The sequence below is a fragment of the Erpetoichthys calabaricus genome, chromosome 4, assembly GCF_900747795.2.
Source record: "Erpetoichthys calabaricus chromosome 4, fErpCal1.3, whole genome shotgun sequence".
Classification (NCBI taxonomy): Eukaryota; Metazoa; Chordata; class Cladistia; order Polypteriformes; family Polypteridae; genus Erpetoichthys; species Erpetoichthys calabaricus.
In genome coordinates, this window is record NC_041397.2 from 82,693,574 (window position 1) to 82,717,588 (window position 24,015).

General features: G+C 37.7%; 1 protein-coding gene across 1 annotated transcript in view; it reads left to right on the plus strand.

The window, feature by feature from the left end:
• rbm26 (RNA binding motif protein 26) overlaps window positions 1-24,015 on the plus strand; it is a 199,529-nt gene that overhangs the window by 41,562 nt on the left and 133,952 nt on the right. The window contains 1 exon segment of the mRNA XM_028799577.2: window positions 18,212-18,429. Within this exon segment, the coding sequence (XP_028655410.1) occupies window positions 18,212-18,429 (218 nt within the window).

Consider the following 24,015-nt stretch of genomic DNA (forward strand, 5'->3'; position numbering starts at 1 on the left):
GACATCCGGACATGGGCCGTGGACGCAAAAGACGTACTGCGCAGGCGCCCCCACAAAACCCCCCTTCCAAGCAACAGAAACCGGATGGAAAGCAACGTAAAATAAGAAATGAGGCGCCGCGCCCATAGCACAAAGAAAAAAGGAGTCAGACGCCGGCGCCGCACACAGCGCCGCACGAAGCCCATGGCACACGAAACGGAACACACACAAAGAAGAGGATTGAGACCCACGACACACAAAGCCCCCCTCCAGTAACTGAAATGAGGCAATGCGCCCCTAGAACACCAAAAACAAAGGAGTCACACGCAAGCGCCACATAGCACACGAAACGGTTCGCACACAAAAAAGATGATTCACACCCACGACACACAAACACCCCCTCCACTAACAGAAATAAAAACTCAGGCAACAAGCCCCTAGCACACAAAAAAAAAAAGACGCGAGCGCCACACAAAGCCCATTGGGCACGAAACGGGACAGACTACGGACATAGCACACGAAACGTACACAAAAAGGACGATTCAGACCCACGACCACACTAACATAAATAAGAAATGACACACAAAGCCCCATTTCTGAACGAACCGTCTGTATTAAACATACGTCATCTCAACACATTCACACTATGCAGCATAGGTGGATCTCATTACAATGAGGCACTATTAATCGTTCAACCGCAGAAAAGGCTCCATATTAACAGTGAGTGCGATCCTCCTTATTACATATCCATATTTCTAACGCTGAAGAACAAACAAGTCATGAATTCACGATCACGGGTACAAAACGATACGGCTCGGGTAACGGGACCAAACACATGAACCCGCATGAAAAAAAACAATACACGTCGGCGCCTACAACGTGCTTCTGAAACTCCGGAAGAAAAAATGTCTCGGCTCCAAAAACGCAAAGCTCAACTAACACAGTTACAGAAACGAACCCAGATAAACAGACACAATAAACGTAGACGCATGCACTGCGCGTCTCAAAGTGCTGCATCGAAACACCTCCCGTCTCAGACATACAGAAACGGCAGCGAATGGACAAAATAAATAAACGCAGACGTCTACAACGCGCATCTGAAATGCTGGAAAACAAGCAGGCAAGGCTCCAAAAACAGAGAGCTCAACTGACCGACATACAAAAACGGGCAAGGCTCAATACAAACAATGCACGCCGTAAACTACAACGGGCTTCTCACACAGCACAGGCAAATCGATTACAGCTCCAAAACAACACATCCCAAATACTGGACATACAACGACGCGCCTCTCAAACGGCACAAGCAAAAGATACACGTCACGGACATCAACGACAGACACCTGCTAAACGCTTACGCCAGTTACCTGACAACTCGTTCAATAATGAGTCCACTATTCAGGAAAATGAATTGGGATTAATGAATGTCATTTGCAATCATTGTCATTCACTTAACTTCCCTGAAGAAACAACTGGCAATACAAGTAATGAATTTACATGTTGTTGTCAAATGGGTCAAATTACACTGCCTCCTTTACATTCATATCCTGAATATCTACAGAAGCTTCTAACTAACGATGTACCTGAAAGTTAAAACTTTATGAACTGCATTAGATCCTACAATAGTTCATTTGCTTTTGCATCTAATGGCATCCAGTCACTTACTCAACACCATTGATAAACTTCTACAAACGTTGATGAATAATAATATTCCCTTTGGAGGAAAGGTACTTTTATTAGGAGGAGATTTTAGACAGTGCTTAGCTATTGTTCCACATGCCATGCGCTCAGCTATTGTTCAGTCCACCTTAAAATACTCAGACAATTGACATTGCTTTCAAAAGATACAGTTGATACAAAACATGCGATGTCCAGATCCCGAATATAACAATTTGTTATTACAACTGGGAGATGGTACACTCACCAATACAGATGGACTTCACCCAGATATTATTACAATTCCTCAACCCTTTATCTGCGACGACTTAGTTATGGAGATATTTGGAACAGCAATCTCATTACACCAAATACCCCTTTTAACACAACGAACTATATTATGTCCAAAAAATATTAATGTTGATCACATTAATAACCAGGTCATTTCATTACTTCCTAGAGACGCACAGCTCTTTCTAAGCTCTGACAAAGTTGACTCTGATGACGACAATGACCATCTTAATTTCCCCTTAGAATATTTGAACACTATTAACCCTGCCGGATTACCACAACACAATCTTAGCCTTAAAAACGGAACAATAATCATGCTATTAAGAAACCTTAACACTAAACAGGGTTTATGCAATGGTACACGTTTAGTCGTCAACACCATGACACACAATGTTATTGAAGCAAAACTTCTTACAAGATCACATGCTAACAATACTGTTCTAATTCCTAGAATTGACCTTACAAGTTCTGACCTGGAATTACCTTTTACACTTAAACGGCGCCAGTTCCCCATTAAACCTGCCTTTGCCATGACCATCAACAAATCACAAGGACAAACCATGCACAAGGTTGGCATCTACCTCTCTAAGCCCGTTTTTGGACATGGACAACTTTATTTGCTTCCTATATGCGTCATCTACACCTTCACACTATGCTATATCTCATTCATACATCACGCTCTTTGTAATTTCCCAACACCAGGGGTTGGCGAGCGAAGCGAGCAGGGGGCGGAGCCCCCTAGTACATGGAGAAACAAAAAAGATGTTCCTTCTGTTTCCAAAGCCATGACTTCAAGCAGTGGAACAACAGAGTCCCAGACCGCCACTTCAGGATATGGAAAATGTGTGTCCCAAGATTGGCACTCTCTGAGTGCAATGATCTATATTTTATTTACTTACTAACAAAATACCCGCGCTTCGCAGCGGAGAAGTAGTGTGTTAAAGAGGTTATGAAAAAGAAAAGGAAACATTTTAAAAATAACGTAACATGATTGTCAATGTAATTGTGTTGTCATTGTTATGAGTGTTGCTGTCTTTTTTATATATATATATATATATATATATATATATATATAAAAGACAGCAATATACACACACACACACATAAACATATATATATATATACATATACATATATATACATATCTACATATACACATATCTACATATATATATATATATACACTAACAAAATACCCACGCTCCGCAGCGGAGAAGTAGTGTGTTAAAGAGGTTATGTAAACATATATATACATATACATATATACATATATATATATATATATATATATATATATATATATATATATATATATATATATATATATATATATATATATATATATCTATCTATATATATATATATATATATCTATATATATCTATATATATATATATCTACATATATATACATATATATCTACATATACACATATCTACATATATATACATATATATCTACATATACACATATCTACATATATATACATATATATATATATATGTACACATATCAACATATATATACACATACATATACACACATACATAAACACACACATATACATATATACATACATACATAGTGCGTTGTAACACGGGCTGTGATTGTTACATGGGAGGGAGACGACAAATCACAGCTTCACGCTTTCTAATCGAATAGCGGTGCTGCAAGTTTAGCTTTACACCTGTTTTTAAGGCTTATTGACTGAAAGGGGCTTTCATGAAAAAACTTAGGGCTTTGCTACAGGATACACCCTCCACAAGTTAAGGAAGTAAAAATAAAGGTATATATTTCTGTTTTATTTAAACCTTTTAAGTTTTGTATGTGGGCAGTATGGTGGTGCAGTGAAAGGTGCCAGTTAGGAGACCCGGGTTCGCTTCCCTGCATGGAGTTTGAATGTTCTCCCCGTGTCTGTCTGGGTTTCCTCCGGGTACTCCGGTTTCCTCCCACAGTCCAAAGACATGCAGGTTAGGTGCATTGGCGATTCTAAATTGTCCCTGGTGTGTGGGTGTGTGCGCCCTGCGGTCGGCTGGCACCTTGCCCGGGGTTTGTTTCCTGCCTTGTGCCCTGTGTTGGCAGGGATTGGCTCATGTATTTAGGATATAGCGGGTTGGATAATGGATGGATGGACATTTGTATGCATAGCCCCATTTGCCCGTTTTCGTTTTTTTTCATTCTTCAGTAATATTTCAGCAAACCCGGAGCTTGTCAGTTCAAATCCTGGTACTGACACCACTGTGTGACCCTGAGGAAGTCACTTCACCTGCCTGTGCTGCAAAAAACCAAAGTAATGTAACAAACTGTACCTTAGATGTTGCAAGTTGCTGGAATAAAGGCATAAGTCAAATAGATAAATATGTATTATACACATAGGAACTATTCATTTATTTTCAGTTAAGTCATCTGCAGCAAACCTTTATAAATGAGGGTTTCTCCTTTTTAGATAGTGCAAACTGTTTCTTCTTCATTGAGGTTTTCCCTTGGAGAGCTTTTTTCATTTCATTGAAAATTAAAGCAGCAGCTGCCAAAATATGTAGCTTTCTTATAAATTTTTCAACATTGTGTAAAATAACTATAAAGTAACATAAAAGGTTTAAATACTCATTATCCTTTTACACTAAAATATTACTAAAGCGATACAAAAAAAGTAAAATGCATATGTTGTTTTTCTTTAAGGAGATTAAATATTACTGAAGAAAAAAAAAAACCTAAAACAGCCAAATGGGGCTATGCATACGAACTCAAAAGGTCTAAATAAAACAGAAATATATACCTTTTATTTTTACTTCCTTAACTTGTGGAGGGTGTATCTTGTAGCAAAGCCCTAAGTTTTTTCATGAAAGCCCGTTTCAGTCATTAAGTCTTAAAAAGAGGTGTAAAGATATTGACAATAAGCTATGCAAACCAACCAAGACATGCAATCGTCTAAATCAAGGAGCGAGTCGAAAAACACCATCCGATACTATTAGTTAACGATTAACACATTTCTATATGTATTGTAAGCATACAATACAACTGATAATATGTTGCGCTTATTTATCTGGAGTACCGACATTTTTGCGCGTTTTAACGGCTGAAATCTAACGTGGTTTGTGCCCTTCAGAATGAAAACAGTTTGCATTTACCTTTTTAATAAAAAGCGAGCTTTTAAGCCTGAGAAATCACTCCGTAAATGCACACGTTTAATTCTTTATCACTTCAAACAACTGAACTATCCAGAACATTTCAGGCATACACCCAGCATTCAAACTACAGTATGTATAAAAAGCACAACTGTTAAAGGAATTCAGCATTTCTTAATTGAAAATGTTCCTTTAATCCTCAACGTGTCTCAATGAGTCTTTCTGGTGGTTTTACTTGACATTTTGATATTCTGGTTAATTGTGTTTGCAGTTGAGATGTTCTTTCCTGATTTATACTTGTTTTCTCGTTAATATTTGTTTCACTGGTGTTAGTGTTCTGATTAGAGGTTATTGGTCCTTTGATGTCTTGACGGTTTCTTCTTAGAACAGCTCCTATTACACAATTCCGTCACATACTGGTCTATTGTTTCTCCGCTTTTCTGGAAACGTAAAAAAACTTGTGCCGCTCAAACGTCACATTGTGCTTTGGGTTGCAATATGTTTCGAATTTTTCAACTATTTTGTTCAATTTCATATTGTCTCCATCTTCTTCAAACTGGAAATTGTTATACACCTCTAGCGTCTTTTCGCCAATTACATGTAGAAGCATAGACGCTTTCATTTTTTCACTTTTCCTATCTGCTTCAATCGCAGCAAGATACAACTCAAATCTCTGTTTAAATCTTTTCCAATTTTCAGCTACATTTCCCTTTAACTGGAGATTTGGTGGGGGCTGTAATCCTAACATATTTTTTTTTTCTCTTTTGCTAGAACGTCTTAGCGCTTTCTGATCACGTTTTCGGGTTACTCACAGACACGCGACTCGTTCAAAAGCTGAACCTCTTCTTCAGATTCCTCTTCCAATCCGCCACTTCTGACACCATGTAGTGATCTTGTTAGGTTCGTAGTTTAATCAATACACAGGATTGAAAGATATAATAACTTTTTAATAGACAGACTTTAGAGACATTTACTGTACAAGTTACTAATCGTTCTTTAGTTCACGCCCATTCTCCTACTTGCATCGGCATTCACAGGCATTACTAATCATTCTGTAAGTATCCCTTAATAGACCTTACTATCCATCCATCCATTTTCCAACCCGCTGAATCTGAACACAGGGTCACGGGGGTCTGCTGGAGCCAATCCCAGCCAACACAGGGCACAAGGCAGGGAACCAATCCTGGGCAGGGTGCCAACCCACCGCAGTAGACCTTACTAATCAACTATCATTACAAAATCCAACGTGGTTTGTGCCCTTCAGAATGAAAACAGTTAGCATTTACCTTTTTAATAAAAGGCGAGCTTTTAAGCCTGAGAAATCACCCCGTAAATGCACACATTTAATTGCACATGTGTTAATATGTATGCTTACACAGTATTAAAAGACACTCAAAAATTAACGTCATTTACCTTTGTTCCCGCGTTTGAGAAAAGGCGAGCTTTTAAGCCTGAGAAATCACCCCGTAAATACACACGTTTAATTGCACATGTGTTAATATGTATGCTTACACAGTATTAAAAGACACTCAAAAATTAACGTCATTTACCTTCGTTCCCGCGTTTGACTCGTGCTGTAAATCTCTTCCTTGTTTTTAGTTCAAGTGATTACGTAGGAGGCGTGATGACGCGATACGTGACTCTGCCTCCTCCATTAGAGTATATGGACAAAAAACAGGTTCCAGTTATGACCATTACACGTAGAATTTCAAAATGAAACCTGCCTAACTTTTGTAAGTAAGCTGTAAGGAATAAGCCTGCCAAATTTCAGCCTTCCACCTACACGGGAAGTTGGAGAATTAGTGATGAGTCAGTCAGTCAGTCAGTGAGGGCTTTGCCTTTTATTAATTAGTATAGATTACTAGTTTATGGGCATTTATAATTTTTTATTTGTGGTATTCATTTTATCTGCATCTTTTGTTGTTTGAGGCACGGTGGAACAGTGGGTAGCACTGCTGCCTCATAACTTAGAACACATATTTGGCTTTAGTAATTGGTCCAGAATTGTTGGTAGACTTTTCCCTAGCCCTCAGGGACACTTAAAAGACTATTGCACCATTACAATTCTAATCAAAAGTTCAGTTCCTCCTTCCCCATTGACTTAAATGTGTTTTGTAAAGTTCCCAGGCATTTCAGTGATTTTTGCCAAACTTGAGGCAAAGTGCATTCAGTGGGGGTTTGCTCATCATTAGTCTTCATTGTTACATGTACAAATTATGGTAATTCTTATTTGCACATGCTAATCAATATATATAAACTTACACTCAATAGGACAGTTTAATGATTCAAAAATTCATATTGCAGAAGAAATTAAATTCCACCCAGCTGCCAGATATCTTTCCTATCATACTTCAATTTGTATTTCTCCAGACTTTCTTTTTTATGTAGTTCATATGGTGTTAGAATGAATTGTCTTTCCTAAGTAGAGTATTTACTTGGGGAGAATGTAAAATGTATTTAGTGTTGTAGTGCAATGACAGCTACTAGATTAACCCAAAAATAGTAAATGGGCATACTCAAAGTTGTACATTACCAGGTGTACCCAGATAATGACAGTACCAATTGTTCAAGTAAGATTAGTTCTAGACCCAATACACACTTTATAAATTTAGTGCAAAAGGTTGGAACCAAGCCCGGCCTGGATTTTTTTTAAAAGTTAAGTGTGCAGAAGGATCAGTTCTAAGATATAAATAAATGGAAATCCTCTTCTTAGATATGAAACTAAAACCCAAACCAGAGAAAGTTACACATATAGGTAAAAAATGTATTAGAAATAAAATAAGCCCTATTGTGCCCACAGGAAATGGAGGAGTAACAGTTGAATTTGAGAGTCATGAAATGGAGTTAAATGTTAGCACAAAATTATCAAGATTATTTTTTAGCTGTGGTAGTCAAAGGAGGTAACCTAAAATCTCTTTTCTCACAGTCCTTCTGTAGTCTGTCACTCTGTAGAAATAAAGAAGATAATTCATTTAAGAGTATGGTATCATTACTTGTAACTATCAGAAAATAAATGATAGCAGTTTTTAAGGTGAGTAAAGACAGGTGATATTTAGGATGCTAGCTCATTTGCATTTACAATAACAGTTTAAAGAAATCCATCTTAATGCGCTCCTTCAGAATTGGAAGCTGATGAAGGAGCAATGCTCATTTCCCTGGGGGATTTAACTGAACTAGTTAAGCATCTCTACAGTTACAGTTCCCATGGGGGTGGATCTGCCCAGAAATGTTAAAGGATCTGGACATTTTTGGATTAGCATGGCTTGACTAACGCTCCTTTTCATTGTTGCGTGATCATCAGGAGCAGTGCCCCTGGAATGGCAGCACTTGGTGGTCTTCATTTTTCAAAAGGGGGAACAGAGAGGGTGCTTGAACTATTGGGGAATTGCATTCCTTAACCTTCTTATGAAAGCTTTTGCCAGGTTACTGGAAAGGAAACTTTGCCCAGTTATGGAACCTCAGACCTTGAAGGAGCATTGTGGATTCCATCCAGGCTATGGAACAGTGCACCAGATTTTTACCCTCATGATCCTGAAAGGGTGTATGTATGGGAGTATGCTCAGTCAGTCCACACATGTTTTGTAGTCTTAGAGAAGGCATATGACCATGGCCTTCTAGGTATTCTGTGAGGGTTGCTGATAGAGTACGGGGTTCTGAGGCCCTTAATCACAATACCATTATTTTTGTATTTGTTACCACTACCAGTGAAAATTTACGATACTTGATATCTTCTGATACCACAGCAAAAACAGAAGTTTATTGAAGTGAGCAATATTATGCTTTTTTTCTGTAACACAATATAAAATATATAAATACTAACAGTAACAATAGCTTTAAAATACTGGCATATTAAGTAGTTGACCAACTATCACTTAAGTAAACTGGTATTGGCATTCATAAATATCAGTATACAGTGCAATGCTTAAGTTTTAATGTGTGGCAGGGATGGGGATCCTCAGAGTGCAAATGGGGGATTTCAGTGTTTGGTTCATACAGTATAGAATGAATTATCATGAACCATCTTATTTATCTTATGCGCACATTCTAACTTTATTCTGATACATTCATATACTGCTTAAAAATACTGAATATTAAAATGAAAACATTATCATATACATTTTGTACTGTTACATTAGTGAATTTCAAGATAATTCTAGATATTTTCATTTAAACCAACTCTTAGAAAAAGTTTTTGTAACCAAGTCTAGTTTGTCAGTGAATCAGTTGGTTAGTTTGTAGCATTTGTCATTGTAAGATTTATATTTGAATAATTCGCAGGTTAAAAAATAGTCATATTTAATAGATTAGACATATTATTTCAAATTTCAAATGTCTGAAAATCCTGGTGCTTTAATTTTCTGTCCCTCCTGTTTTTTCACATTTTCACAAATTTAGAGCTTCCTGTGTGAAATCAAACTTGTCAGTTTTACACTAATCCTTTATTTCAGAATTCCTGTTAAGTAGCCTTTGTTTTGCTGTTTTCAAGGTGTCTTACATGAGTTGTCACACTTTGTTATTGCTTATGCCTGTTTTTTAATCCAGAGTTTGAAAATTACTTTACAGGCTGTCATTACATGTACTCAAATTTATAATTGTGAGACAGTATTACATTCTTAAATGTACCATTCTAATATGATGTGTACTTTCACTTACCTGTTACACTAATGAATGCCTTCAAAAGCCTAATAAATTATAAATTGTGTTTTCAGATTCATATTTGTCAATGAAGTATGCTGTGTTGTTTGTACTAATTGTGTTTCACCAGTTACATGTCTCTGTTAACACCATACACATCGTATTAATAAAAAAGAGAGCTTTGAACCTTTGAAACACTAAAGAAATTTTATTTTAGTATTAGCATGGAGCAACTCATGTTATCAATGTTGTAGACAAGCAAAATAGCCACTTTTGAGCTTTGCATCAATGTTTACTTACTACAGCTGTTGTTTGTACTGACACTCCTCCCACATTATCCTGTCCATTCCACAGTCCTATATGCGTAACTATAGAGCAATGTGATGTCTCCCTGTGCGACCCTAAACTTTATACAATATTGAGAAAAAGGACAGATTCTTGGACTGATGAGCATATACAGTACAGTAATCCCTCCTCCATCGCGGGGGTTGCGTTCCAGAGCCACCCGCGAAATAAGAAAATCCGCGAAGTAGAAACCATATGTTTATATGGTTATTTTTATATTGTCATGCTTGGGTCACAGATTTGCGCAAAAACACAGGAGGTTGTAGAGAGACAGGAACGTTATTCAAACACTGCAAACAAACATTTGTCTCTTTTTCAAAAGTTTAAACTGTGCTCCATGACAAGACAGAGATGACAGTTCTGTCTCACAATTAAAAGAATGCAAACATATCTTCCTCTTCAACGGAGTGCGTTTCAGAGAGAGAAAAGCAAACAAATCAAATAGGGCTGTTTTAAGTATGCGAAGCACCGCCGGTACAAAGCTGTTGAAGGCGGCAGCTCACACCCCCTCCGTCAGGAGCAGGGAGGGAGAGAGAGAGAGAGAGAGACAGATAAAAACAAAGTCAAAAATCAATACGTGCCCTTTGAGCTTTTAAGTATGCGAAGCACCGTGCAGCATGTCCTTCAGGAAGCAGCTGTACACAGAAGGTAGCAACGTCCCTATCGTCTAGGTGTGCGAACAGCCCCCCTGCTCACACCCCCCTACGTCAGCGCAAGAGAGAGAGAGAGAAAGTAAGTTGGGTAGCTTCTCAGCCATCTGCCAATAGCGTCCCTTGTATGAAATCAACTGGGCAAACCAACTGAGGAAGCATGTACCAGAAATTAAAAGACCCATTGTCCGCAGAAACCCCCAAAGCAGCGAAAAATCCGCGATATATATTTAAATATGCTTACATATAAAATCCGCGATGGAGTGAAGCCGCGAAAGGCGAAGCGCGATATAGCGAGGGATCACTGTATACCAGGACTGTGTAGGACATTATTACATGCACATATTTTCTTGTTACCTTTTCATCTCCTCTTACAAATGTGTGACAGTATAAATTAAACGATTATAGCATATTTGATCGATAATGTTATTTTGCTCTCAAATGATGCACAGATCTGTTTCTGAAGTAATTCCATAATTGGATAAAAGGGACAATAATGTAAGCCTGTGTGTGTGTTTTGATTTTATTTTTATATATATATATATATATATATATATATATATAATACACACAATTCCTGCACTCATGCTGCGAATTTTTCTTACACAAACACAAATTTATTTCCAGATGTAACCTCAGCTGTTTATCTTTTTTCATCATGAATCACACAGCGCTGTATTTTTAACACTGTAATACATTTTTATATGTTGTTTTTACTCAGTTTTTATCATGCATTATTGTGCCTTATGGAATAATCGTCTACTTGCAGTTGTGCTTGAGTTCACTTTCTTGGTACTACTGATGCTGTAAGAAAAAAAAAAGCTGGAACAGGTAAATTCCCAGATTAGTACCAAAATATCAGTTCTTGAGACATCCCTAGTCATCAGTATGATAAAGGTGGACTGTCCTCTTGGAGTGGAAGATGAGTAATTACTTCAAGTGGAGGAGTTTAAATATCTCTGGGTCTTGCTCATGAATATGTTAATAAGGGATGCAGAGTTCAACAGACTGATCGGACACCGACTGCATTTACACGATTGCTATACCGATCTGCAGTGGTGAAGGAGCTGAGCCAGAAGGCAACACTGTAGATTTACCAGTTGATCTACTTCCTTGTATTCCCTTATGGTCATGAGCTTTTGGTAATGACCAAAAGCACAAGATCATGGGTACAAGTATCCTAAATGAATTTCTCCACTGGGTGTCTGGGCTCTCCCTCAGAGATAGGGATAAGCTCACACAGCCGGGAGAGGCTCCAAGTAGAGCTACTGATCCTCCATATTGAGAGGGATCATTTGAGGTGGTTCAGGTATCTGATACCCATGCCCTGCAGGAACCGCCCTACAGAGGTTTTACTGGCACATCCAATTGGGAGTAGACCTTGTAGAAGATGCAGGGCCTTCTGGGAAAGGACTATTTGTCCCAAATGGCTTGGAAACGACTAGGGATTTCATAGTATGAGTTGACTAGTGTGGCTGTTGAAAGGCATATCTGGGCCTCACTGCTAAGACTGTTTCCCCCATGACCTGGTCTCCAATAAGAGGCGAAAGTTGCGAGTTTCAGAAAGTACAGTGCAGTTAAGAATATCCTGGAGGAGAAGCCTCAATTTAAGTGGCAAAATTTTTTTGTAAGGAAAAGAATATTGTTCTCTACAGAATACTATAATGTAAAAGAAATTGGATACAGTATTTAGAAAGGCAGCAGAATTTTTTTTGGCATCTATGGAGTGTGTCTGGCCTTTTTTAGTCCCTTTTTTTTTCTTAGATTAAAAAAAATAAATGAGAACATTTTACAAGAAATAACATTTTACAGTATGTCTTAAGAAATTACCAAGAGTTCTGCTTTCCTAGTATAAGGTGCCTGCCTTTATGGTTATTTGGCTTATATAAAATACAAACATACATACAGGTGCTGGTCATAAAATTAGAATATCATGACAAAGTTGATTTATTTCAGTAATTCCATTCAAAAAGTGAAACTTGTATATGAGATTCATTCATTACACACAGACTGATGTATTTCAAATGTTTATTTCTTTTAATGTTGATGATTATAACTGACAACTAATGAAAGTCCCAAATTCAGTATCTCGGAAAATTAGAATATTGTGAAAAGGTTCAATATTGAAGACACCTGGTGCCACACTGTAATAAGCTAATTAACTCAAAACACCTGCAAAAGCCTTTAAATGGTCTCTCAGTCTAGTTCTGTAGGCTACACAATCATGGGGAAGACTGCTGACTTGACAGTTGTCCAAAAGACGACCATTGACATCTTGCACAAGGAGGGCAAGACACAAAAGGTCATTGCTAAAGAGGCTGGCTGTTCACAGAGCTCTGTGTCCAAGCACATTAATAGAGAGGCGAAGGGAAGGACAAGATGTGGTAGAAAAAAGTGTACAAGCAATAGGGATAACCGCACCCTGGAGAGGATTGTGAAACAAAACCCATTCAAAAATGTGGGGGAGATTCACAAAGAGTGGACTGCAGCTGGAGTCGGTGCTTCAAGAACCACCACGCACAGACGTATGCAAGACATGGGTTTCAGCTGTTGCATTCCTTGTGTCAAGCCACTCTTGAACAAGAGACAGCGTCAGAAGCGTCTCACCTAGGCTAAAGACAAAAAGGACTGGACTGCTGCTGAGTGGTCCAAAGTTATGTTCTCTGATGAAAGTAAATTTTGCATTTCCTTTGGAAATCAAGGTCCCAGAGTCTGGAGGAAGAGAGGAGAGGCACAGAATCCACGTTGCGTGAGGTCCAGTGTAAAGTTTCCACAGTCAGTGATGGTTTGGAGTGCCATGTCATCTGCTGGTGTTGGTCCATTGTGTTTTCTGAGGTCCAAGGTCAACGCAGCTGTCTATCAGGAAGTTTTAGAGCACTTCATGCTTCCTGCTGCTGACGAACTTCATGGAGATACAGATTTCATTTTCCAACAGGACCTGGCACCTGCACACGGTGCCAAAGCTACCAGTACCTGGTTTAAGGACCATGGTATCCCTGTTCTTGATTGGCCATCAAACTCGCCTGACCTTAACCCCATAGAAAATCTATGGGGTATTGTGAAGAGGAAGATGCAATACGCCAGACCCAACAATTCAGAAGAGCTGAAGGCCACTATCAGAGCAAATGGGCTCTAACACCTGAGCAGTGCCACAGACTGATCGACTCCATGCCACGCCGCATTGCTGCAGTAATCCAGGCCAAAGGAGCCCCAACTAAATATTGAGTGCTGTACATGCTCATACTTTTCATGTTCATACCTTTCAGTTGGCCAACATTTCTAAAAGTCCTTTTTTTGCATTGGTCTTAATTGATATTCTAATTTTCCGAGATACTGAATTTGGGACTTTCATTAGTTGTCAGTTATAATCATCAACATTAAAAGAAATAAACATTTGAAATACATCAGTCTGTGTGTAATGAATGAATCTAATATACAAGTTTCACTTTTTGAATGGAATTACTGAAATAAATCAACTTTGTCATGATATTCTAATTTTATGACCAGCACCTGTAGGTACAGTGGATTCAGTAAGCATTCAAATCCCTTCATTTTCTCCATGTTTTATGTTGTGAGTTTTATTTTAAATGGATACATTTGTAATTGTTATTCTTCAATCTACACTCAGTAACCCACAATGACAAAGTGAAGATATGTTTTCAGAAAGGTTTGCAAATTATTTTAAAAATCACACACTGAAATCTCTCATTCACACAAGTATTCTGACCCTTAATTCAGTACTTTGTGGAATCCCCAGTTACAGCTTAGAGCCTTCGTAGGTAGAGCTTTGCTCCACCTGTATTTGGGCAGTTATGTTCATGGCAAATCCTCTCACACGCCTTTTAGATAGGTTTGGATATTTACGTAAACTGCTGTCTTCTCATCTTTCTATACATGTTCTATGAAGTTCAAGTTTTCCTGTGCTACTTAAGGACAGTTGAGACTTGTCCTGAAGCCACTCCAGCGTTGTCTTGACTTCATGCTTCGAGTCATTGTCGTGATGAAAAGTGAAATGTTGTGCTATTCTGTGGTTGTGTAACCTCCTCTACAGACATATGAAAAACTTTGGGAACCCCTCTTTGGATTTTTGTTTATCATTGGCTGAGCTTTCAAAGTAGCAACTTCCTTTTAATATATGACATGTCTTATGGAAACAGTAGTATTTCAGCAGTGACATTAAGTTTATTGATTAACAGAAAATATGCAATATGCATCATAACAAAATTAGACAGGTGCATAAATTTGGGCACCCCAACAGAGATATTACATCAATACTTAGTTGGGCCTCCTTTTTCAAATATAACAGCCTCAAGATGCTTCCAATTGCCTTTGATGAGTGTCTGGATTCTGGATGGAGGTATTTTTGACCATTCTTCCAAACAAAATCTCTCCAGTTCAGTTAAATTTGATGGCTGCCGAGCATGGACAGCCTGCTTCAAATCATCCCATAGATTTTTGATGATATTCAAGTCAGGGGATTGTGACGGCCATTCCAGAACATTGTACTTGTTCCTCTGCATGAATGCCTTTGTAGATTTCGAAATGTGACATTGTCTTGTTGGAATATCCAACCCCTGCGTAACTTCAACTTTGTGACTGATGATTGAACATTATCCTGAAGAATTTGTTGCTATTGGGTTGAATTCATCCAACCCTCTACTTTAACAAGGGTCCTAGTCCCTGAACTAGCCACACAGCCCCACAGCATGATGGAACCTCCACCAAATTTTGACAGTAGGTAGCAGGTGTTTTTCTTGGAATGCGGTGTTCTTCTTTCACCATGCAAAGCGCTTTTTGTTATGACCAAATAACTAAATTTTTGTCTCATCAGTCCAAAGCACTTTGTTCCAAAATGAATCTGGCTTGTCTTAATGAGCATTTGCATACAACAAGTGACTCTGTTTGTGGCGTGAGTGCAGAAAGGGCTTCTTTCTCATCACACTGCCATACACGTTCTTTGTGCAAATTGATCTGAATTGTAGAACGATGTACAGATACACCATCTGCAGCAAGATGTTCTTGCAGGTCTTTGGAGATAATCTGTGGGTTGTCTGTAACCACTATCACAATCCTGCATGTATGCTGCTCCTGCATTTCTCTTGGCCTGCCAGACCTGGGTTTAACAGCAACTGTGCCTGTGGCCTTCCATTTCCTGATTACATTTCTTATAGTTGAAACTGACAGTTTAAACCTCTGAGATAGCTTTTTGTAACCTTCCCCTAAACCATGATACTGAACAGTCTGTTTTCAGATCTTTTGAGAGTTGCTTTGAGGATCCTATGCTGTCACTCTTCAGAGGAGAGTCAAAGGGAAGCACAACTTATAATTGACCACCTTAAATACCTTTTCTCATGATTGGACACACCTGTCTATGAAGTTCAAGGCTTAATGAGCTAATCCAACAATTTGGTGTTGCAAGTAATCAGTATTGAGCAGTTACATGCATTCAAATCAGCAAAATTATAAGGGGACCCAAATTTTTGCACAGCCAGTTTTTCACATTTGATTTAATCTCATACAACTAAATACTGCTTCACTAAAAATCTTTGTCTGCAAAACACCCCAGTACTCAGATGTTCCTAGGAAATGAAAGACATACCACTGTTATCTTTTTTGTTGAAAGTGAATTATTATGCAGGCTGAGAGGGATTCCCAAACTTTTTCATATGACTGTATATGTTTAGTTGCATTCATCCTTCCCTCAGCGCTGACCAGCCTTCCTGTCTCTACCACTGAGAAACACCCCAATAACATGATTCTTCCACTATCATGCATCACCATAGAGATTGTATTTGTCAGGTGATGAACAGTTCTGGGTCTTTGACAAACATAGTGCTTGACATTCTGCCCAAAGACTTCATGGTCTGATGAGACAGAAGTTGGTCTCGAGTCCTTTAAATGCCGTTTGGCAAATTCCAAGCAAGTATTACCCCGTCATAAAAGTCTGATTGATGGAATGATGCGGCTATCCTTCCAACAGGGACTTCTGAAGCTGTGACTGTTGGGTTATTGGTCACCACCCTAACCAAGGACTCCAGTCAGGTTCTTGACATATCTCAAGGATGGTTAAAGCAAAGTTGAATACACCTGATCACAATTTGGAGTGCCAAGTCAAAGGGTCTGAATACTTATATAAATAAGAGGTTTCAGTTTTTGATTTTTAATAAATTTTCAAACATTTCTGAAAACATATTTTCACTTTGTCATTATGGGTAATTGAGTATAGATTGATGGGAAAAAATGTCAAATTTATACATTTAAAATTAAATCTGCAACACAACTTGCGCAGAAAGATAAGGGGTCTGCATACTGAATCCAATGTAGTTTGTAGAATTTTTCTGTTAATTTGAAAAAACTATAAAAAGTAGTTATTTTCAAGGTTCACCTGCAGTTTTGCTGACTTTTTTCATTAGATGGAACTTAAAGCACTCCTTTTTTTACTATTGTGATTATTTTCATGATGTGTAACATTCTGAATTAACTGCCTTTCATCTATCGATGCTGCACAAACAATTGTGTGTATGAGTTTACTTTAGATTTTTATTTGTAAGTAATGTAGTGACATTTTATGTATAATCCTATACATACTGTATAGTCTTTATTCTACATTCTTTACCCTTTACATCAGTGTTTCTTATTCAGTGCTGGCCTCAGATAGGCTGCAGTTGTTCTTTTCAACCAGTATCACAATCAGCAAGTCAATTTTTATTTTTATTTTAAACATTTAACTTACCTCATTATTTAATAAGATGTCCTTTTTATTTCTTATTTTCGAAAAGTGCTTTAGTGTTACTGTTCTACAAAATTAACTAATTAGGTTGTCAATTTCTTTTTAATTCAGTTTTCTGTTTACTCTTTTTTTTTTTTTTTTTTTTTTTTTTTTTTTTTTTTTTTATAACCAAACAGCAATCTGACTGCTAAAAGCATCTTTTTTCTTAGTTTTACTCTCTTGTGTTTTTATTAGTCAGTAATGGCATAAATAACCAGGAAATTTAAAATCAACAAATAGTAAAAAGCAGTAATAATCCTCGAGTGTGTAAATTCCAGTTTCATTCAATAAAATAATAAGCAAAACTAGTTTTTAGTTTCTGGGTTTATATTAAAAGCACACTGAGGAGTAACAGCTTTCTTAGTTAATGTAAAAATCCATTTAAAAAAAATTTGTTGGGATGACAACCTAGAGCCACATGAAGTCCCAAGGACTAAAGTTAAGAACCACTACGTAAGGTGTACTCTATTTATAATTAGTTTATATCACAAACATTAGATACATCTATCAGATGTTGTGTTAAAACATTTCTGCAATTGGTACTATTGTGAAAAATATGCAACAATGTTCCTATCCATATTGTAATTATGTTGACCTAATAGGGATTAACTTATTCTTTATCATTATAGCATCATCTTATGAAATTACCTATGCTTTTCAAGATTTTTGAGTCCTTCATGTTACTTAAATATTTTATTTTGGTTTTGCTTAAGCTTTGTGTCTTTATTATTGTCTTAAATATTTTTTTATTCTTGATCTAACAGAAATAGAGATGACAGGAAAAAAGATGACCGCTCAAGGAAGAGGGATTATGATAGAAATCCTCCTCGAAGGGACTCATATAGGGATCGATATAACCGGAGAAGAGGCAGAAGTCGAAGCTATAGCAGGAGTCGCAGTCGTAGCTGGAGCAAAGATCGTCTTAGAGAAAGAGATAGAAGCCGGAGCAGAAGTCGGAGTCAAAGTAAAACTCGAAGCAGAGGTACAAGAATTCCTAACCTTAATTCTCGATTTCCATAGGCATTTGCATAATTTCCTTGTTTACTTCACTGTTTTTAATATGAATTAAACAGCATTGAATTAATGATTTTAATGCTTGTTTCTTTAGGGAAGATAGACAAAGTAATTGTTATTTACACCTCAGTTTTCTCCCCAGAAATTTTTTTCCAGCCGAGTGGCATGATAAAGTAGCCGGGTGTGGCGGGACGGGGAAATTTGGTGGTGGGGAAAATTAAATGTGCACTATTTTTATTAGTTAATTCTAACTAACTAGTCATTTAGCCCATTACAATAACGGGCGCTAGAACAGTAGTGCATAAACATTAGTAGGAACAGTCTATATTAAATGGCAAGGGACTTTGACCTCATTCTTTTTGTTGGTCGTATTTTTCTTTCTTTCAGCCTTTCTTTTGTTGATGTTTACTTGCTGAGCTGACCGTTCTTCGTGGGCTGCTGCCGTGTATTGTGTGTCTTTAATTTTCTGTGACAGTAATACTGTCTTGTACGTCCGCTGGCTTGTACGTCCGTAATATACCTTTAATTTTCTCTGGCGGTAATACAGGCGTGCGCGTCGGTAATATGCCTTTAATCTCCTCTGACAGTAATACTGGCTTGTATGTGGCTGTAATATGCGTCACTGTACTGTGTACCTTTAATTTCCTCTCGCAGTAATGCTAGTTTGTATTTCCGAACAACGCCTCAAACTTTCTCTGACAGTAATATTGCGCATCGCACCGTGCCCAGCGCATGTGCACTTCACCAGAAGAGACACACACACGGACACCTGGACGCACAAAGGGATTTTATTAAAGAGGATTATTTTCCATTGCTCAATATGACTTCCTTTTTTAAGGTTTGCCACTTGTGCCAGAATATTTTTATTAAATTTAAGGAGTATTCAATTCAGGATCCTGCAACCCTAACAAAAATTTTAAATAACAATAGTTATGACCTAAACCAAGAGGCACAAGTATTGTCGCTGTCGGGAAGAAAAATGAAAACAATGGGGAAAAAAAAGTATGGGAAACCTAATGTTGAATTTGAATTTTTCATGCACAATGAGCACCACATACCATTTCCTTTCACCATTGGCCAATCAAAATCTTTAAACCATTGTTGGTTGATGCCGGATAAGCAGTGCTTAGATTTTCAATTGGCAGTGTGTGTGCTAAAGAGATTTCCCCCGATGGACAAGCCTCTGCAATGTCTTTGTCTGAAATTGCCACATCAGGAGTTGACGCTGCACCGTCATTAGTTTGTGGTATCTGTTTTCTGAAAAAACTGAGCAGTGTTGTTTTCTGAACACTTTTTTTTTTACTCATGTTGGTAAAAACGTTTGGAAAAAATTCAAAGTACCTATGAATAAGACTTTTGAATGGGAAAGTGGGAGCCTGTTGGATATTCAATGCACACTTGCACTACGGCAGGGCAAGATATGAACAAAAAAAGGAATGGCAGATGGGTTACTTTAACAAAACCCTCAGCAATTCAGTGACAAAACTTTTGCTCAGGACACAGTGTGTGCTGCAAGGGTTTCTGCACATTTTTTCCAATATGGACGCAGGTCCAAATATGAGCAAATATTAAAACTGCAGAGGGAGTCACTTTAACAGGAACCACAGTGAGTGCTGCAAGGATTTTTGCACACAGAACACACCTAATTCTTAAACAAATGTGTATATTTATTGGTTTGCTAAGTACTGAACAAGAAGAGAGTAGCTGTACACTACACAGACTGCACTGACACTGAGAACAGAGACGTCATTTTTCTGATATCTGACAGGCATGTTCCACTAGACTTTTTTTATTTTATCAGTCCTCCTCTTGCCCAACCACCTCCACATCCGCTTTGCTAGTGAACTGCCGCTCCGCCCCCGCTATTACCATGTACAGCCCCCTTTCGAAAGCCCACCTCCCCATACTCTTTGCTTGTGAACTCCGCTCCACCTCATCCCTGCTATTAGCTTGTTCAGCATCGAGTGACGGCAACGTTCCGCCGCACACCTCTCCCCTCGACAGATGTGATCCTGCTTCTAAAATATTTGCCCACTCGCCCCTTGCCATCTCTGCAGATCATTAGATCTGCCTGTAGATCTGTGGCTGTCAACTAAATTAGCCGGCCCGGCTAAAAGACGCTAGGGAGCACACTGCACCCTAATGCAAATTAATTGAAACAAACTCTGAAAACAATAAAAATCAGTTTTGCTAATTTTTTTATTATGACTAACATTCACATACTCATAAAAGTACATGATATGACCTCCTCATCTCCTGAGAAACATCTGGTTACGATTTGGCTTGGAATCCACCAATGTTGAACATTCTTGGATGATTTTGAGGTCTTTGTACCAAACTGGAATTAGGGCCTGAATCATCATCTCCATGGTTATGCAGTCCATTCCACAAAGTCATTGCTTATAAACAGACCACAAATTTTCAATTAGGTTCACATCAGGACAGTTTCCAGGCCACTCCGGTATTTTCATTTGATTATCATCAGAATTTCTTCACTTCTTTTAACGTGTGACATGGCGCCAGATCTTGTTGAACGCGTGGAATGGACTGCATAACTATTGAGATGATGATTTTGACTCTAATTCATGTCTAGTACAGGTAACCCAAAATCCTCCTATACTACTCAAAATTGGTAGATTCAATGCCAAATTGCGTCAAGATGCTCCTCAAGAGTTGAGGAACTCTTATCATGTATTAATAGGAGTATATGAATGTTATTCATAGTAAAAACAAAAAAATTAAACAGAACTGATTTTTGTTTTCAGAGTTTTTCAGTTAATTTGCACAAGAGTGTACATAGTAAGAACTGCATCAAAGCACAACATTGCACAAACCTGTATAATTCATAAATAAAAGCAAATGTATTATATAGTTATTTTTGCAATTGTATAAGGTCCTTGTTTTGTTTAAATTTAGAAGTGCAAATTAATATACAATGTTATGTTTCAGTTAGTATTAATATTTTAATATAAATTTCAAAATATTACAGCATAAATTTGAGTCAGTTGGTCTTTGTATGTCATGTGTGTTCCCGTTAATTTTACTTTGAAGCTTTTTTCTTTTCTGAATGAATTCTCAGTCTATACAGTACACCCCCAAAATTCACGGGGGTTACGTTCCTAGAGCACCCGTGAATTGTGAAAAACCACGACTTCTGGATGTGGTTAAAAAATGCTTTTTAAATGCCTATTTTTATAGTTTCAACCCTAAATACAGTATGCCCCCAACGCACTTTAATTTCATTGCAAATTCAGCTTAATACATTAATACATTACCTAAAAAATTACCTTAATACATTACCTAAAAACAGAATGTAAAGGTAAACCCGTCTACTGTACAGTGCTGTACTGCTATGTCTCCCGCGGTGCTAGAATGTAAAATACCGATGTTACCGCTATACGTACTGTAATTCATGATACTGATGAAGTAGCTTTAAAACTTTAGTAGATTTAAAACTCCTCGGGTGTCGCCTCTTCTTTAGGCGCTTCAGGAGGAGTCGTATCTTTGTATGGGTCTTCTTCTGGTGGGATTTTGTGCTGACTTTTCTTTATAAGTTTCAGGAACATTGTGATAGGAAGTTGCTACATTGTGTGCTGTAGCGAACAGCTGGTACAATTTCCGTGCTTTCTCACGGATGATGTTACCGTCTTCCTACAGTTGGTGATCCACAGTGCCAAGGCAGTTTCCATCCTGACGATATTTTTATTCCTTACGGTCTTTTCCTTTTTGGTACTATCACAGAAACTGATTTGTTCTTTTTTATGTAGCATACGGTGCTTTCATTAATGCCATAGTGGCGCGCTACTGCAGCATAACTTTTTAGTTCCTGGAGCAAATCGACCTTCTCCTGGAGTGTGTTAATCTTCTTCTGGCGCTTAGGCTCAGTTCCAGAAGCCTTAGAAGGTGCAGAGCAGTTCGACGACATCATGTGCATTTAAAAATAACAAAACAATAACAAAATGGTAAACACGAGGACACTCGGCTGGAGACGCGTCACAAAGCAGCAGTCAATCATCAGCAAGGAGAAATGAATAACGCTCTCGGATTGGCTACTTTCACCATCCCAAACCGTGGTGTTAAACCCACTCACCTGGAGACACGTCACAAAGCAGCAATCAATCATCAGGAAGGAGAAATGAATAACGCTCTTGGATTGGCTACTTTCACCATCCCAAACCGCATTTCCCTCAGCAGTGGTAAACCCACTCACCAGGAGACGCGTCACATGGCAGCAGTCATTCAGCAGCAAGGAGAAATGAATAACGCTCTTGGATTGGCTACTTTCACCATCCCAAACATCGTTTCCCTCAGCGGTTGCTTCCTGTTCTCTCTACAGCACAGTATTGCTACGAAAAAAGCCATAAAAAATTGCAGAGGATATTTGCGCTTTCCGCTAACAAATAATAGTTAGGTTCTAAGAAAAAATCTGCAAACGACTGAGTCCACGAACCCTGAACCACGACTTTGCAGGGGTCTACTGTATACAACTTTCAAGTTACTTTTTTTCCAGCTTCCAGACTGGGTGCACAGGCTTCACATTCTAGGCTACTTTACTTCAAAACCATTTGTTGCAGTGGGATACCAATGACTGCTCATTATACACTTTTTTTTTTGTGTGTGTGTGTTTTTTACACATTGCAGGGCAGTATTCTCATATGTTAGCATGCCTTCATGGAAAATGGGAAAACATTTAATAGCTAAGCAGATGTACTATCAGAATTATTTTTTTAACTTTTGTAAAAATTCATTTCTGGATTAAAGAAAGTCGACGTCTTGTTGGTATACAAGGTTCCACCATTTTAAATTACAAAAAAGTATAAAAATGATTAAGTGACACAATTTTATTCAAAAATGCACTTAAAAGTAAAAAAAAAAAATTTGTACTTGAATTTTGTTGGTCATATGTAACTAAAAATAAAATCATGGGGCGCCCATAAAATTAATTCAATTCAAATACATAGATTCATTAAAGTGAAATTTTGAACCAGTTTAACTATTGAAAGAAAATGACAAATCATATAAAAGTTGATTAAAATATGTAGGATAATGGTTATAATTGGAGAAATTTTCAAATTATAAGAATTATTTTTTTTAATCTTCTGCATATTGTTATTCTTACACTTGTATAAGACATAATAACCTAAACCTAAACTTTTCCCAGATTAGGTCCATAACCAGAAAGTTCATATGTGCTCTTTTCAGTCTAATGCAAATCCAGTTTTTATGCAAGTTCTCTATCCATTCAAATGCTGCTAGCAAATCCTATAACAGTTACATTTTTAAACAAAAAAAAATGTGTGGTGAAAATTAAGCTATTTAATTATTCAGTTTCTTTGGTAGTGGATGTTAACTACTTGTGATGAACAAACCCAGTTGAATTCAGCAAAATCACTGAAATATTTGCAAACTTCGCCTAACTCCGCAAAACGCATTAAACTCCGAGAAGAAGGGAGAAAAACTGTTCGTTTTGAGTAACTTACAATGGTGCAATGGTCATTTCAATAATTTGCGAGAGAAATTTGTGAATCTGAAGTCTTGATCTAAAGTGATTTAC